Raw genomic sequence first — 14961 nt, 5'->3', positions numbered from 1 at the left:
ACCCCATCAGATTTGGAAACAAGCTCTCTATGACTTCCTTTCTCCACAACTCTTCCCTTATGCAACACAACAATCATGTCTGCTTTTCTTATAGTTGAGAGCCTGTGAGCCACTAACACCGTTGTTCGTCCCTTCATCAGCTTCTCTAGTGCCTCCTGGACCAGTTTCTCTGAGCTCGTGTCCAAAGCACTCGTTGCCTCATCAAGGAGAAGCATTGAAGGATCCTTTAAAACTGCCCTCGCGATAGCCACTCTTTGTTTCTGACCACCTGATAACTGCACTCCCTTATCACCCACGTGCGTCTTGTATCCTTCTTCCATCTTGATTATGAACTCGTGCGCATTCGCGGCTTTTGCGGCTTCAATGATCTCTGCCTCCGACGCGTTCTCGTTCCCATACTTGATGTTTTCGTGTATTGTTGTTGAAAACAGAGCTGGTTCTTGCTGGACTAACGCTATCTTCTTGCGCAAGCTACGTAGGTTTATAGTTTTAATATCTTGCCCATCGATACAAAGTTTTCCGCTTGTCGTATCGTAGAATCTCATGATGAGTCCGATCACTGTGCTTTTTCCTGAACCACTAGGTCCGACGACAGCAAGACTCTTCCCAGCTGAAACCCGGAGATTAAGATTTTGGAAAATGGCGATTTCAGGTCTCGTTGGATACGCAAAGCTCACGTTTCTAAACTCTATATCTCCTTTGACCTGAGAGACCAATCTTGAGTTTGGCTGGTCTGGGGGTATTTCACTCTCTCTATGTAGTACCCTAAAAACAGAACCGAGTGCTTGAGTGCCCTTCACGATATCTGGGGTCAACGCAAGCGTTTCTGCTACCGAGTAAGCTGTAACGAGCAATACCATGAAAGATTTGATACTATCCTCAAAGTTTGTCTCCTTCCGCTGAATCAAAACTGAAATGTACCAGAGACCAAGTGCGTAGGAACAGTAGGCAAGACATTGAGATAAACCGTATCCAAATCCAGAGATATGACCTTTGAGTAAGGCATTCTTGGTGGGTTTGCTTAGCTCACAAGTAAACTGTTCTGAGATTTGCTTTTCAGCACCAAACGCAGCTACAGTTCTTATATTCACAATCGCTTCACGCGCCAATGAAGTTGCTCTAGAGTAAGCCCTTGTGTAATCTCCTCCAAAGCCTTTTAGAAACAATTGCTGTGAAACACAACGTGTAAGCTTATTTGGTTTCAAAATTCAAAATATGGTTGAAACAGGATCTTTGGTTTTGAGTTACCTCAGTAAGTGAAGCGGCAATGAGAAGAGGGAAACAAGCAGTTACTACGGCTGCAACACGCCAACTGTAGAAAAAAGCAAGTGCTAAGGCTGTGACTGTAAGAGATATGTTCTGGACTATTGTCGAGAGACGATCCGCTATAGCACTCCTCACCAAAGTTGCATCAGCAGATAAGATTGAAGTGAGTGAGCCAGTGTTGTTCTCGTCCAGATCAAACCACCCAATCTCATTCAAAAGAATCGCTGAAATTATTGTAACAAGATATATAAACGTATGTATTCAAATCGATCTAAAAACAAAGAAGTTTAAAATGTTTTTGTTTACCTGAGAACAAGGATAAGCGAACCCTAGAAGTAAGACGCTCTCCCATAAGTGTATAGAAGTAATGTTGGAGGAGATATATAGGAGTTGTTAATATTCCAGTTCCAACAAAGATAATAATTACCTTTTCGACTTCGTGCTTGATCAGACTAGGAAAAGGTGAATAAAACGTGGTTAACACATAAGCAAGCCCCATGGAGAACAATGCCGGTAGTGATCCAGCAAAAACTGCACCAATTGAGCCAAGTAATGCATAAAGCCATTCTGGAGCGTTCAGCTTTATAAGTTCCCATATCATTGAAGACGAACTTATATCTCCACCATTTGAATTTTTATCAGTCTTCTCGTGGTCTTCCCTAAAGCTAGAAGTCCTTCTTGAGCTAAAAGATCCAGCTTGAGATCTACAAGATTCAGACATGACTGATCTCAAGTTTTCTTGAGGTTCTGTGTCTTGACATTTCACAAGAGTTGCATAATGTCCTCCTCTTGATATCAGTTCTGAGTGGCTTCCGGTTTCCATAACCTGACCATCTCTCAATACAAGAATCTTGTCAACATTTCGTATGGTGGATAATCTATGTGCAACGACGATTGTAGTTCTTTTTTCCATGACAGTGTCAAGTGCTTGCTGAACAATCTTCTCTGATTCGGCATCAAGAGCGCTTGTTGCTTCATCTAAAAGTAATATCTTTGGATTTCTTAGAACTGCTCGAGCAATTGCAATCCTCTGTTTTTGTCCTCCTGAGAGTTGAGTCCCTCCTTCTCCAACCTATATGAATGGTTCGACCAATAATTAAATAAAGAAAAAATATGAGAAGATATGGTTATGAAAAATTAGATAATTTACCTGAGTACTGTAACCATTAGGTAATGATTATGAAAAGACAGATAATTTACCTGAGTACTGTAACCATTAGGTAATGATTTAATGAAAGAATCTGCGTTGGCTGCTTTTGCAGCTTCTACAATCTGAACCATACTTGCATTCTCTTTACCAAGAAGAATGTTGGAAGCTATGGTTGTGGCGAATAATGCTGGTTCTTGACTCACTAATCCCATCTGTTCTCTCAACCATTTCAGCTTCAGGCTCTTGATGTCATTTCCATCCAGTAGAATCTCCCCTGAGTTAGGTTCATAGAACCGTTGCACCATTGATATGATTGTGCTTTTCCCTGAACCACTAGGACCGACAAATGCAAAAGTCTTGCATGGACATATTGTGAAACTAAGATTATCAAAAACCATGTTTGGTCTGGAAGGGTATGCAAAAGATACTTGATGAAATTCAATTTTCCCAGCTACATTTTCCAATGTTGTCCCATTGTCTAATCTTTCAGAGCTTTCAAAATTGTTGTTTCCTATCATTCTAAAAATATTTGCAGCAGCAACTCTGCCTTTGGAAATTGCAGATAAGCTAGGCACAGCTTGACCTAAGGCACTGCAATTGTAAGAAAATGATATGTATAATGCAAGTTGATGATATATCAAGAAAAACTCTGGGATGTTTTGAACTTACAATCCACTGTAAATGACATTGAGGATTGTTGTGAAGGCTTTTGCTCCGCTGGTTTTGCCGTGGCGTACAAGAAGACTTGCATACCAAAAAAGCAATGCCCAAGCAAAGAACAAGAGGCTATATGTTAATCCAACTCCTAAACCTTTAGCAAAACCGCTCTTTTTACTGAGTTTTAAAGCTTTCTTGAGAGAATTTGAGTAAGATTTTACAGCTTTCTCTTCTCCTACAAATGCATACACTGTTCTCACCTGTGACATGACCTGATAATCCATAGAATTGTGTTTAGAACCGAATAAAAAAAGGATCCTGATATTTTAATATGTTTGCTTTGATTTCTCATTTTTTAGCATGGCATACAAACATATTTTGTGAAAAAAACTGAAAAGTTATTATGGTTCCTTTTCTTTAGTGAAAACTTCTTTCACACGTAAACACATATATTAGTTTTTAAAACAAACCTCTTCCGCAACTTTTCCTGCATCAGCATAAGCAGTTTCACTCTTCTCTGAAATTGTAGACATGACTATAGCATAGCCTCCTCCTGCAACTGCTATCAATGGAACCACTCCTAACGTGAGCAACGTTAGCTGCCATACCGACAAAAAACCAATCACAAATCCCGCAATGAACTGACATAAGTACCGCAAAACATGGCCAGTCTGAAAAAAAGAAAACAAGAAAACATTTCATCTAGTTACAAAGTTTTTTTTTCGTCCTTATAATTATTAAAAAGGGTTACCTTATCGCCAATTGCATCTTGAACCAAGATTGCGTCGCTTGAGATGTGGTATATGAAGTTTGAATCTCTAGTTTCCGTATCGAAGAAAGTAATATCTTTTGCTAAGATTGATTTGAGATAATTTATACGCAATCGTGCTGTTTGTCTTTCCCCTGTTTGCATCCAGCAAGCAACTCCTGCCAATAAACCATTTCAATTTAAAATATGAAAAACAGTTTTTAGTACCATTATAAGAAACAAAAAAAAAACAGATCAACGTAGCTAGACACGTACCGATCCATGCTGATACCAAATTGAACAATCCTAGGTAGACCAAGTACAGAGCATTCTTGAACAAGAAAAAAAAATAATAATAAAAGTGTAAAGCAAAATTCAAGAGGGAGAGAAAGAGAGAATATTAGCGGTTAATTAATTCTGAAGAAACCTGTGAAACGCGGGAAGATATGGCTTTAGGATCTGTAGAAAGACTTCCAAGAGAATCTAGCATTCCACCGAAGAACACGAAGAAGAGTGGAAGCGTACCGCCATGAATACAAGTGCCTAAACCGCCTAGGAACATCAAAAAACAATCAACATGATCTGCTGCACCAAACAAGCCCATCAATGAAACTGATTCCTTCTTCATCTTTTTCTTCTCCTCCATCTTTGTTTCCGTCGTCTCACCCTGAATATATCCATTAGAGGATGGTTCTATGTTATCCATTGCGACTTAACGCAGTGACTAGAAACAGAGAGAAACTTGGGAGCGTAGATGAGCAGAGAAGGGATTTAGAAGTGTTTGGCATGTGGCAAAAAAAAAAAGGGTACTAAAATGCATGGGAAATATAAACTAAGTTCACTTCCCTCGCTCATTTAATATCACCATCTTTCTAACTAATTTTTGACAACTCAGTAAAAGCCAGATCCGCCCCGGCCGTAAGTGGACCATAAGGGGTTCGTCGTATCTTTTTTAGAAACTGTATACATTTATTATGCAGTCATAACAAGTTCATACTTACTATATGTTTATAGTTTTAAGTTTCTTTTTATACGACTCTGACTCGCGAGTATTTTTAAAACAAAGCTTCTTTGTGAGTACAATAATCCTACTTTTGTTTACAAGAGTGTAAGTTATTACTTGTAACTTGATTTCATTTATGGTTCAGCTCCATGTGATCACCTCGAGTCCTCGAACATCGATTTTTGGTAATGTATTATTATTAAAACATTGACACTAAAATATATATATTTTAATTATTAGCTATACGTCGATCGGTTCTTCTATTTTTGACGTGGAAAACTTAGTCATTATATACATGCATAATCATAAATGTACAGATATTATTATACAGTGTTTCAAGCCACGAGTTAACATCAATTTCAGGGACCACAGATCTTTTAACTACTGTTGCGGCAATCCAAATCCACCACCAGTGCATCCCAAATTCAACTCTCACTGTCTCACATGTTCTTTTAATGGGCTTGTTCATTACTTTCCCACAAATATTAAAGATGTACAGAAAATTTATATACATATCTAGAAAATAAAAGCCTTAGTGATCACTTACGTAGCATGGCATTACAACAAACCTTGGCGACAAAAGGTTTCCATCGAAGAAGAGGATTACCAGATATAGGTTAGCTCCGAGGTATATTTTCATTGATTGATCAAACTTTTGTGACTTTCTCCTCGTATATAAATAATTTCCAAATTGCTAAAGTAAAGTGTAGCCATGAAAATAAAATACTAGTTGGAGAAAAAAAATAGAATTTCAATCTAAAAGGAAAAGAAATACAAAATATAAACGGGATTATAAAGATGGCATGCAATATCATAAAATGATAACGTCGAACAATTTTTTTCTGTATTTTCTTCACTGCAGAAGCCCCAACGTCGTTGATAAATTCATCAAACTTTTATATTTCTTGATAGAGCGGGCAGGAATGGGGATTGTTACATTAATCATAGAAATAATTAATGCTTTTATATTAAACTCTCATTGATGACATCTCTATATTCTCATGGACACCTCACTATTCAGCTCTTCCGTAATTTCATAGAAATAATTTTATAATAGTTAGTATTGACTTCATGAGAGTTTGAAACTGTATCATTAGCCGTTTTAAAATAACAATGAATTTCTTGATCTAAGCATAGTTGGTGGATCTTAAAAAAAAAATCTTACCAATATATGTAGTTGGCTAAATTAATTGATGACGACTAGTTCTCTATTTAGATCATCTCCAATAGTATTCCCTATTTTTACTTCTAAAATAGAGGAACTCTATAATAGAGGTAACTTTTGCTCCAATGTATACCTCTATTTTTTATTTTTTTTTTTCTCAAAAAAGAATATTTTGCAGAGATTCCTTTTTTATTTTACTATTAATACCTTTTACTTATAAAAGTTGCAAACTAACCCATTTATTTTAGTATTTGTGAAACTTTCATAAAATTATGATATTATTTAAAATTTTAGGGATGTTGGTGGATCCGGAATTATGATATTATTTAAAATTTTATTTAAAACTTTTGCTCCAATGTATACCTCTATTTTTTATTTTTTTTCCTCAAAAAAGAATATTCTGTAGAGATTCCTTTTTTATTTTACTATTAATACCTTTTACTTATAAAAGTTGCAAACTAACCCATTTATTTTAGTATTTGTGAAACTTTCATAAAATTATGATATTATTTAAAATTTTTAGGGATGTTGGTGGATCCGGAAGTAATTTACCAGAATATTAAATAATTAGTCTTTGTTGTATTAAAAATAATACTATGATATGAATAAAAACTAACATATTTAAGTTACTAGGTGCTTCCCCACGCAACGCGTGGGTTGTGGTGTAGTTGGCACTTTTTTGTTTTTTTTGGTCTTTTTCGTTTTCTTTTTTGTATTATTTCGTTTTAATTAGGTATATACGGGCTTTGCCGTCACTTTTATTTATACACTCTATGTTTATACCATTTCGTTCAGATGTGTATAATTGTGGCGTTTATTTTTTATGAATTATGAAGATGTTGTTTCTTGCTTTTGAGGATCTAATTTTATCATTGACTGATATTGTTTCCAATACATTTATCGTATTATATATTTTCTAATTAACTGCTTATGTAAACCCTTCATACGTTGATGTTGCAATAATAAGTTTTTTTTTTTTAAATATCTTCCGTGTAAGTGATTATGTTTGTATGTCTATGTTTTGGTCTAATATCAATAAGTTTGTTTCTGTTTTTCTTTAGTTGGCTTTGAAACCAATATTGAGTTAAGCAAATAATGGGTCGAATTATAGTGTTAATAAGTAATATAAATTCTTATGTATATATATTGTATATATGTGACTATAAATTTAGCTAACTAAAAAATTATGTAATATTTAAATACAATCTTGAACATATATATATATATATATATATATATATTTTATTTGTGGGAGGAATGTATGAAATTATTGGATAGAAGTTATTTTTGAGTTAAATGACCTTTAATGTATTTAAAGTGAGTTAAATATTAATAAATTTTTATATGTGTCTTGACTTTTTTAAAAAGGAATACCAAGTGTTTCCTTCCAAATTTGAAGTGATATAGTATTTTAGTTTTCTTATATGATTTTATGAACTTCAATGTAAAAGTTTTTCAAAGTAATAAGTACACTCACTGATTGAATTATAAAATTTGGAGAAATGTTTATTTCGTTTAATCATCTGCTCTTTTAAATAAATTAAATAAGTATGTTGTTATTCCTACAAATAGGACAACATATATTATAGTTTAACCATGGAGTTAAGCAATGGAAATGGAACTTGTGATTGCAAGACAAAATGCTTATATGTTACACATTGATCGTTTAAAAATGAATAGGAACATCTAATTCTCAAATAAAGTTGATTGTTTTGTTAAAACCAACATATGTGAATTTAAATTTAACTATGCAAATTTAAAAAAAAAAAATGAATAGATTAGAAAGGCAAGAAATATAAAAGAAATATTTTTTTATATAAATAAAATAAAAATTGAAAACAATGTTAAATATATATAATACTTTCTACATTAAAATATAGAATCAAACTCTTACAAGTTACAACACATATGAGATATAACAACATTTGATATTGGTAGGAGAGGAGGAGAGAATGTTTACTATAAGATGGTAATCCAAATTAGATAATGGAGATGAATCTTTAAAAAATAGAACAATGTAATATCTATATATATATAATACTTTCTAAATTAAAATATAGAATCAAACTCTTACAACACATATGAGATATAACAACATTTGATATTGGTGGAAGAGGAAGAGAGAATAATTACTTATAAGATAATAATCCAAATTAGATAAAGGAGATAAATCTTTTAAAATAAGAACAATGTAAAATATATATCATGTAGTCTGTATATTAAAATTTAGCATTAACAATTTATAATGATATTTCATTTTTTTTTACAACCCATACAACAAAAGTAAGAAATCAAAAATAACAAAAAAAAAACGAAAATTGATTTGAGGTATTGTAGAAAAGAATGAGAGAATGTGAAAATGAGATAATAAAAGAATGTCAATATGAGAGAATGATAGATTGAGAGAATGCTTATTTATATGATAAGAAATGATGGAAGTTACATTTAGAACTATGGAGTTACAATAGTAATTTATTGTGTTTGAATAAAATTGAGTGGTAGAATATGATTAATGCATAATTTATTTTATTTTCAGTTATAATTTTATTTTAATGTGTGAGTTAAATGTATTGTGTTTATTGGATCTTAAATATTGTTTAAAGCAATTAGAAAGCAAATAAAAAAATAAAAAAAAATTAGAAAACATTAAATGAAAATCAACCAATAAGGAGAGACCAAAACCTTACTTTTATATATATGATATATTGCTTTAAACTTTGAAATGAGAAATATATTATAAACAATAATTTTACATGAGAAATATATTAATTTAGCCAACCAAAATATGAATATAAGTTTAGCCAACCAAAATAAATAAAAAATATTAAAATTTAACCAAAAATAATTTCTCTTGAAAGATAATAAGTTAGTAGGAGGAATGAATTAATGTACAATTATTGGATAGGAGTTACATTTGAGTTAAATGGAGTTACATGTCTTTAATTATAAATAAATATTTTAATTTTTTATAACCTAAAATAAAAGGAATACCAAGTGGCTGAATCAAAATTCACATGATTTGGTTGTTTGTTGATATAAACTCAACACTTACACATAATATTTCAAAATAAAAAATATTACTTTTTAAGTGACAAACTAAATTAGTTTTCTTATAAAATTATATGAATTCTTCAATCTCAATAATTTTTAAAATCCCAAGGATAACTTATATTTTTTTTGGTTTTCACTCATCAATTTAATTTATAGTGCTAGATTTCATACTAATGGTTTCATCTTTAGAGAATTTAGTGAAATGATATTTTTAAAATTATATTTTATTTTTATATTTAAGTTCCAGTTGAATATGTTTTGTTTTTTGGATCATTTTTTATTTTGATTAAAGACACAAAAAACCAATTGTTTAATTATGTTCTTTTTGTTTTCAAAAACCTCAAATCATAAAAAAAAAATATATTATATTGATCTCTGCAGATTTAACAATTGGATCACAAAACAAAATAGTCTTTATAAATGGATAAATGGATAATTATATTGATCTTTAAATATTATATTGATCTTTATAAATTATTTAAAATGATACATGAATATGTGAGATAACCAGAGACATAATAGATAATTACATATGGATCATTTCAACTTTATGATCTTATTGTGTGGTGAATATTGTAAGGAAGTATGAAAATAATGACTTATAAGATGTTAATATAAAATAGAAAATGGAGATAAACATTTTAAAAGATTAAAATAAATATATAAGATATACATATCATACAAACTCTAAAACTAAGCTTTTACAATGATATTTGATTTGATTTTTTATAACCCATACAACAACAATAACAAAAAAAATACAAAACAAAACAAAAAAGAGATTTGAGAGTAGTGGAAGAAGATGAGAGAATGAAAGAGTGATAGACTAAGAGAATAAGATAATGAGTATTTATAGGAAGAGAAATGATGAAAAATTACACTTAGAAAAATGAGAGTTACAATTCTAATTTATTGTTTTGTTTTAATACAATTGATCAATACAACTTAGTGGAGAAATAAAATTAATGCATAATTTATAGGGAGAAGCTATAGAGATTTCAGTTTTATATTATGTGAGTTAAATGTGAAAATTAATTGTTTTTAAATTTGTGTATTAATATTTTTTTGTTAAAATTGCATTGCCAAGTGGACCAATAAGGAGAGAGTGAAACTCTACTTTTATATATATGATTTATATTTAATAAGATTTTATATAAATTTTTTTTTGCAAATAATAGTCTCAAATTTTAAAAATGTTTTTCTATACAAAAACCTTTAAAATTTTTCTATACAAAAACCTTTAAAATTTTTAAACCAAAATATTAAAATTAGTCAAATTTAACTTTATAATCAATTATCCTATTAATATACAAATTAAATTATTATTAAACTATTTAAATATATATTTTATTTATGGGTTTTGTTAGCTTCCAAGGATCCAAGTGACTGATCCAATCGCAAGATACTTCGGACTAAAACATGGGCAGGTCATTAAATTATTATTAAACTATTTAAATATATATATTTTTTTATTTTGATCATAAATATAAAAAGGTTAAAAGTTCAAGGACCATTTTATAATTAAAAAAGTTCAACTCTATTATAGAGGAAAAAATAGAGATCTCTATTATAGAGGTAGAAATAGAGATGGGTTGGAGTAGATTTTACTCTAAAATAGAGTTAAAAAGCAAATATAGAGGTGGGTTGGAGACAGAGCTGTCCCCAAGCACAAGCTGATGAAGCATGTGCTTGCAGCCCGAAAATTATATGATATATTTCGGCCTCAAATTTCAGAAAAGTGTCGTTAGTGTGGTGGTAAATATGAACATTAAAGTGTTTGAGTTCTAGTGTTTGACCCATGGCACCACCTATTTTTACAAATTTTTTTTTTCTTTCTATGGTCCACTAAAAGAATCAGCTTTACAATTGTTTTGGGCTTGTGGCCCCAATATGTTGTGCGACGGCTCTGGTTGGAGATGTCCTTACTAACTGTCCATTAGAATTGTCATTACCTTAACATAATTAAGTAATACTATAAAAATATTATTCTAAATCGGTATAATAATACCAAGCTGAATAAATGCCAACAACAACTGCGATTAGTGTGGATGTTAGAGAAAGAAGCAACTGACTGAATATATGGACAGCGGATTGCATTATCATGGATGTTAGAGAAAGATTCAACTGACTGTCATTGTTATGGAGGACTTCTGGCTGATGATCAAGGTCTTGGAAAGATAGCTCTTATAGTGACAGAACGACCTAATGGAGGATATCATTTCTGAAACTTCATCCATTTTCTACCTATGACATGTTTATAAACAAGATAAAAATTCCGATAAAGGAGAATTAGGTAGAAGAAAACCATTTACTTTCAGCAATCCTAAAAACAATGATCCTAAGGAGAATAAAAGGTTAGTTTATTTCCGTTGATTCTTTTATATTTTTATTAAAGTTTTGTATGACTTTTAACTCTAAATTCAATCATTAGATTCAATGCTTGACGGAGAAAGTATAATATTTTTACTTCTCAAGACTATTGAGTTGAGAAAATTGAACTTTAGTAAGAAGGAACGTGATTTCTATACAAAAATGATTCATTTGTAACTGTCTTTTTTTCGTTCTGTTTTTGTTCAATTTTTGATATGATGTTGTTATTACCTCTTATGGTCTCTACAAAAAATTGAATTATTATGATGAACTTAGAGATGAAAAATATTCGTCATAAATCTGTGACAATTTTTGTTATGATTTTGTGACCATTTTTATCTGTCACAAATTCGTAGTTAGTTTGTCAAAATATTGTCATGAAATAAATCATGACCAAATATTGTCACAATTAGTGACGAAATGGTAACCACAATCGTAAACGTAGCAATTACGACGATGTTATGACTATTATGTAGTCGTCATAAATTTGGTATTATTTTTTACGAATATATGAGTGACAGTTTGTGACATTGTAGTGACTATTTGTTAGTAACTATAATATATATTAATGAGTCTTAACTAGCTGCAAAATATTGTAACCTTATTTGTTTGTTATAAGCTAATCAGTCTGCCGCATACATTATAGTTTGTTGTTTGGTTTTTATTTTGTTTCAAAGTGAAAGTGGGATTTCCCTTTAAAAAAAAAGTAAGCTTTTAGCTTTTAGATCAGTCGTACTTGATGCAAAATGAAAGGGAGTTTTCTTCCTAATCATGATCTAGCTAGAGCTTTTCTTTTTATTTTGCATAATTAATTAAGACCTCTAATAATGTAATTAATAAGACTTTCATTTTTCAGAATTATAGAACAACCAAGTGATAGCATCGTTGTTACAAGTGTACTGTCGGAAATAACAGTTCCAATCGGAGTCTACACAAACAAGTATAATGCACATAGGTTTCCGTCTTTAAATTTTTGGCTTCAACTGTATCAACTATACTGGAACTGGACTAGTCTATTTTGAGTAGGTTATTAATTAATAAATTCAGCAAATTTGTATAACTCACCCCAACGACTCTATACCCTCGTTGTTCAAAAGCCGAAGTACAGTTTCCGATCAGCCTCCGTTAATATTAGTTTACAATCAAAGTTTGCAACAGACGTGCCAACTATTTTTGCAAGTCGTTGAGATTAACTTTTTTTCTTTTAGATTTTTATGGAACAAAGCTGACAAAAATGTATATATATACATAAATTTTAAAATCAATGGATATTGTTTTCTGGTTCAGATTTTAGAATTAGTGAATTAATTAAAAAGAATAAAATGAAAGACAATTTACATATTTAATCCACTAAGATTTACTGAGTTGATTAAAACTTTCTTCCCCATATTTTATTTATTTACTAGATGAGGACCCGCCCGATGTGCGGGTTTAAAGTTTTATAAATTAACTTAAATTTAATAAAAGTATATTAAAATTTGTTGTATGTTATTTATAAATTTTATTTTTGTTATAATACACTGGTTTATATCCATTTACAAAACTTTTATATGTGTTACTATTAAAAGTGTATTTTTTTACACCTAAATATACTTTATGTTACAAATATATTATTTATCACCACCTAGAAAATGCCTATATGAACACATTAAGCCAACTATTTTACATTCACTTTTGCATAGTTATTTAATTATTAAAATTGTTGCCTTAAAAAACATTTTGAATAAAAAATATATTATATAATATACTAATCAATGAGGTATCATCACAATAATGTATGACCACGATGGAGAAAACCTCGGCTTCGCCCTCATCCCTTATGGATTAGAACCTTGCGTCCAACCTCCTCCACTGTAGAGAGAACTTTGGCTCCGCCTTCCTCCCTTGGGGAGATAATTTTGCTTCCAACCTGCTTCACCTTCCTTCCTTGGGGAGATAACCTTGCGTCCAACCTTCTCCACCATAGAGAAAACCTCGGCTTTATCCTCCTCCTGTGTGGAGTGAACTTGTTCACGTCTTTTTGCTATCTCAAAATGGCTTGTTCCGACAACCAATGAAAGTAAAAAAAATTTCTAACGTCACAAAATCTTTTGATAGTAACTAATGTTAAATTTTCTAATGTATTCGTAGAAGTATCTTTGACACATCATGATGTAGCCTCTGTCTCTGTAACACCTCAACCGCCACCTTACTTAGTGAGCCCATATCCACTCTCAGTCCATGGGCCCACATTCCTAAGTGGGCCCTACATCTATTTTCGGTCCGTGGATCCACTTATATTTGATGGCCGGTTTGTTACGTCTGGGAGGCTTTAAAAACTTGTTTACCGACCCTACAAATCAACAAATAATATTTTCATGTGTTTTGTCCTCACTCGCACACTTTCGACAATCTCCTCTAGGAAGGTCACTCATCATTAAGTTCTCTCAGGACCCTTGACCGGAAAGATATGTGCATTTTAGTGACACACAAGTGTACCCGACGTGGAGGCAGTGGACAAGTTACTGATGGAGTTAGAAGTTGAAGACGACCCACCATTCTCATTGGCCTGGCAAACGGGGATAAGCATTGCAAAGGCTTATTTAAATGGTGGTTTAAGTAAGAAAGCGATAGAGATGCTGCGTAGAACAGAACTTGTAGTTGATATAAAGTCTAAAGACTCAGCGAACAAGGTGTTGATGGAGATGTATAGGGATGCTGGAGCAAAACACGATGTGTCCCGCCTTGATAAGTTCGTCTATCCGAATAGTAAAAAGGGAGGGAACATGAGAGAATATACACGCAAAGGAAATGACGGAGGCAACTCTTACTACTACTACGATTCATATTACTATTTCGGTCGTGGTGGTTGTGGCAGTTATAGTGATGGTGGTGTTGATAGTGTTCGTGGTGCTGATTGTGGTGCTGGTGATAATGTTGGTGGTGGTGATGTTTGTGGTGGTGATAATGGTGGTAGTGATAGTATTGGGGGTGGTACTGATTATGGTGGCGGTGGTTGTGGCGGTGGTGGTTGTGGCGGTGGTGGTTGCGGTGGTGGTGATTGAGAAGAAAACCAAGTAGAGAGTGGGTAAGTGATATAGATTTTCATTTAAATAATATATGAACTTGTTATTAGTTTTGGGTTACTTTTACTTGTCTAGCATATACCAAAATTAGATGTTATGGATTTTCGGTGATATGATAAGAGTTTTAATTGCGTAGTATGAATATGATGGTTTAAAGGGTGCCATAATATTCAAGATGGTGCATTAGTAAGCAACACAAGCGATCTTTTGGACCCTTTACAATATGTATAACAAATTGTCACAATCATAAGCAAATTTAAGATATAACAGTCGAAGGATTGTGGAAGTAATCGCTTGTTTGTTTCCGTTTCAAATTTTTGTATATAAACAATTTTCGAAGGAGCTGAGGTAAGTGAATCTGCAAATTTATTGGTTGGATGAGCCAAAGAGTGATCATATCCTTGTTGTTTGGCGGCGAATTGAATAATTGGTTCTTATTTTCTCTTTTTTTTTTTTGAATAAATATTAAATTATATTCAAAAGAAA

The 14961-nt window shown here is 31.9% G+C and overlaps 1 protein-coding gene and 1 pseudogene across 1 annotated transcript in view; one reads left to right on the top strand and one right to left on the bottom strand.

Moving 5' to 3' along the window:
• Positions 1–4588, bottom strand: part of LOC104759464 (ABC transporter B family member 14) — a 5431-nt gene extending 843 nt beyond the window's left edge. The window contains exons 1-9 of the mRNA XM_010482386.2: positions 4249–4588; positions 4098–4152; positions 3825–4000; positions 3544–3744; positions 3086–3345; positions 2467–3007; positions 1573–2338; positions 1249–1490; positions 3–1169 (exon numbers count right to left, since the gene is read on the bottom strand). Of these exons, the coding sequence (XP_010480688.1) occupies positions 3–1169; positions 1249–1490; positions 1573–2338; positions 2467–3007; positions 3086–3345; positions 3544–3744; positions 3825–4000; positions 4098–4152; positions 4249–4527 (3687 nt within the window). The 5' untranslated portion in view covers positions 4528–4588. The remainder of the gene's footprint in view (positions 1–2; positions 1170–1248; positions 1491–1572; positions 2339–2466; positions 3008–3085; positions 3346–3543; positions 3745–3824; positions 4001–4097; positions 4153–4248) is intronic.
• Positions 1–14454, top strand: part of LOC104759465 — a 35652-nt pseudogene extending 21198 nt beyond the window's left edge.

The sequence above is a fragment of the Camelina sativa genome, chromosome 17, assembly GCF_000633955.1.
Source record: "Camelina sativa cultivar DH55 chromosome 17, Cs, whole genome shotgun sequence".
NCBI lineage: Eukaryota > Viridiplantae > Streptophyta > Magnoliopsida > Brassicales > Brassicaceae > Camelina > Camelina sativa.
This window is presented reverse-complemented; position numbering and strand designations above follow the sequence as displayed.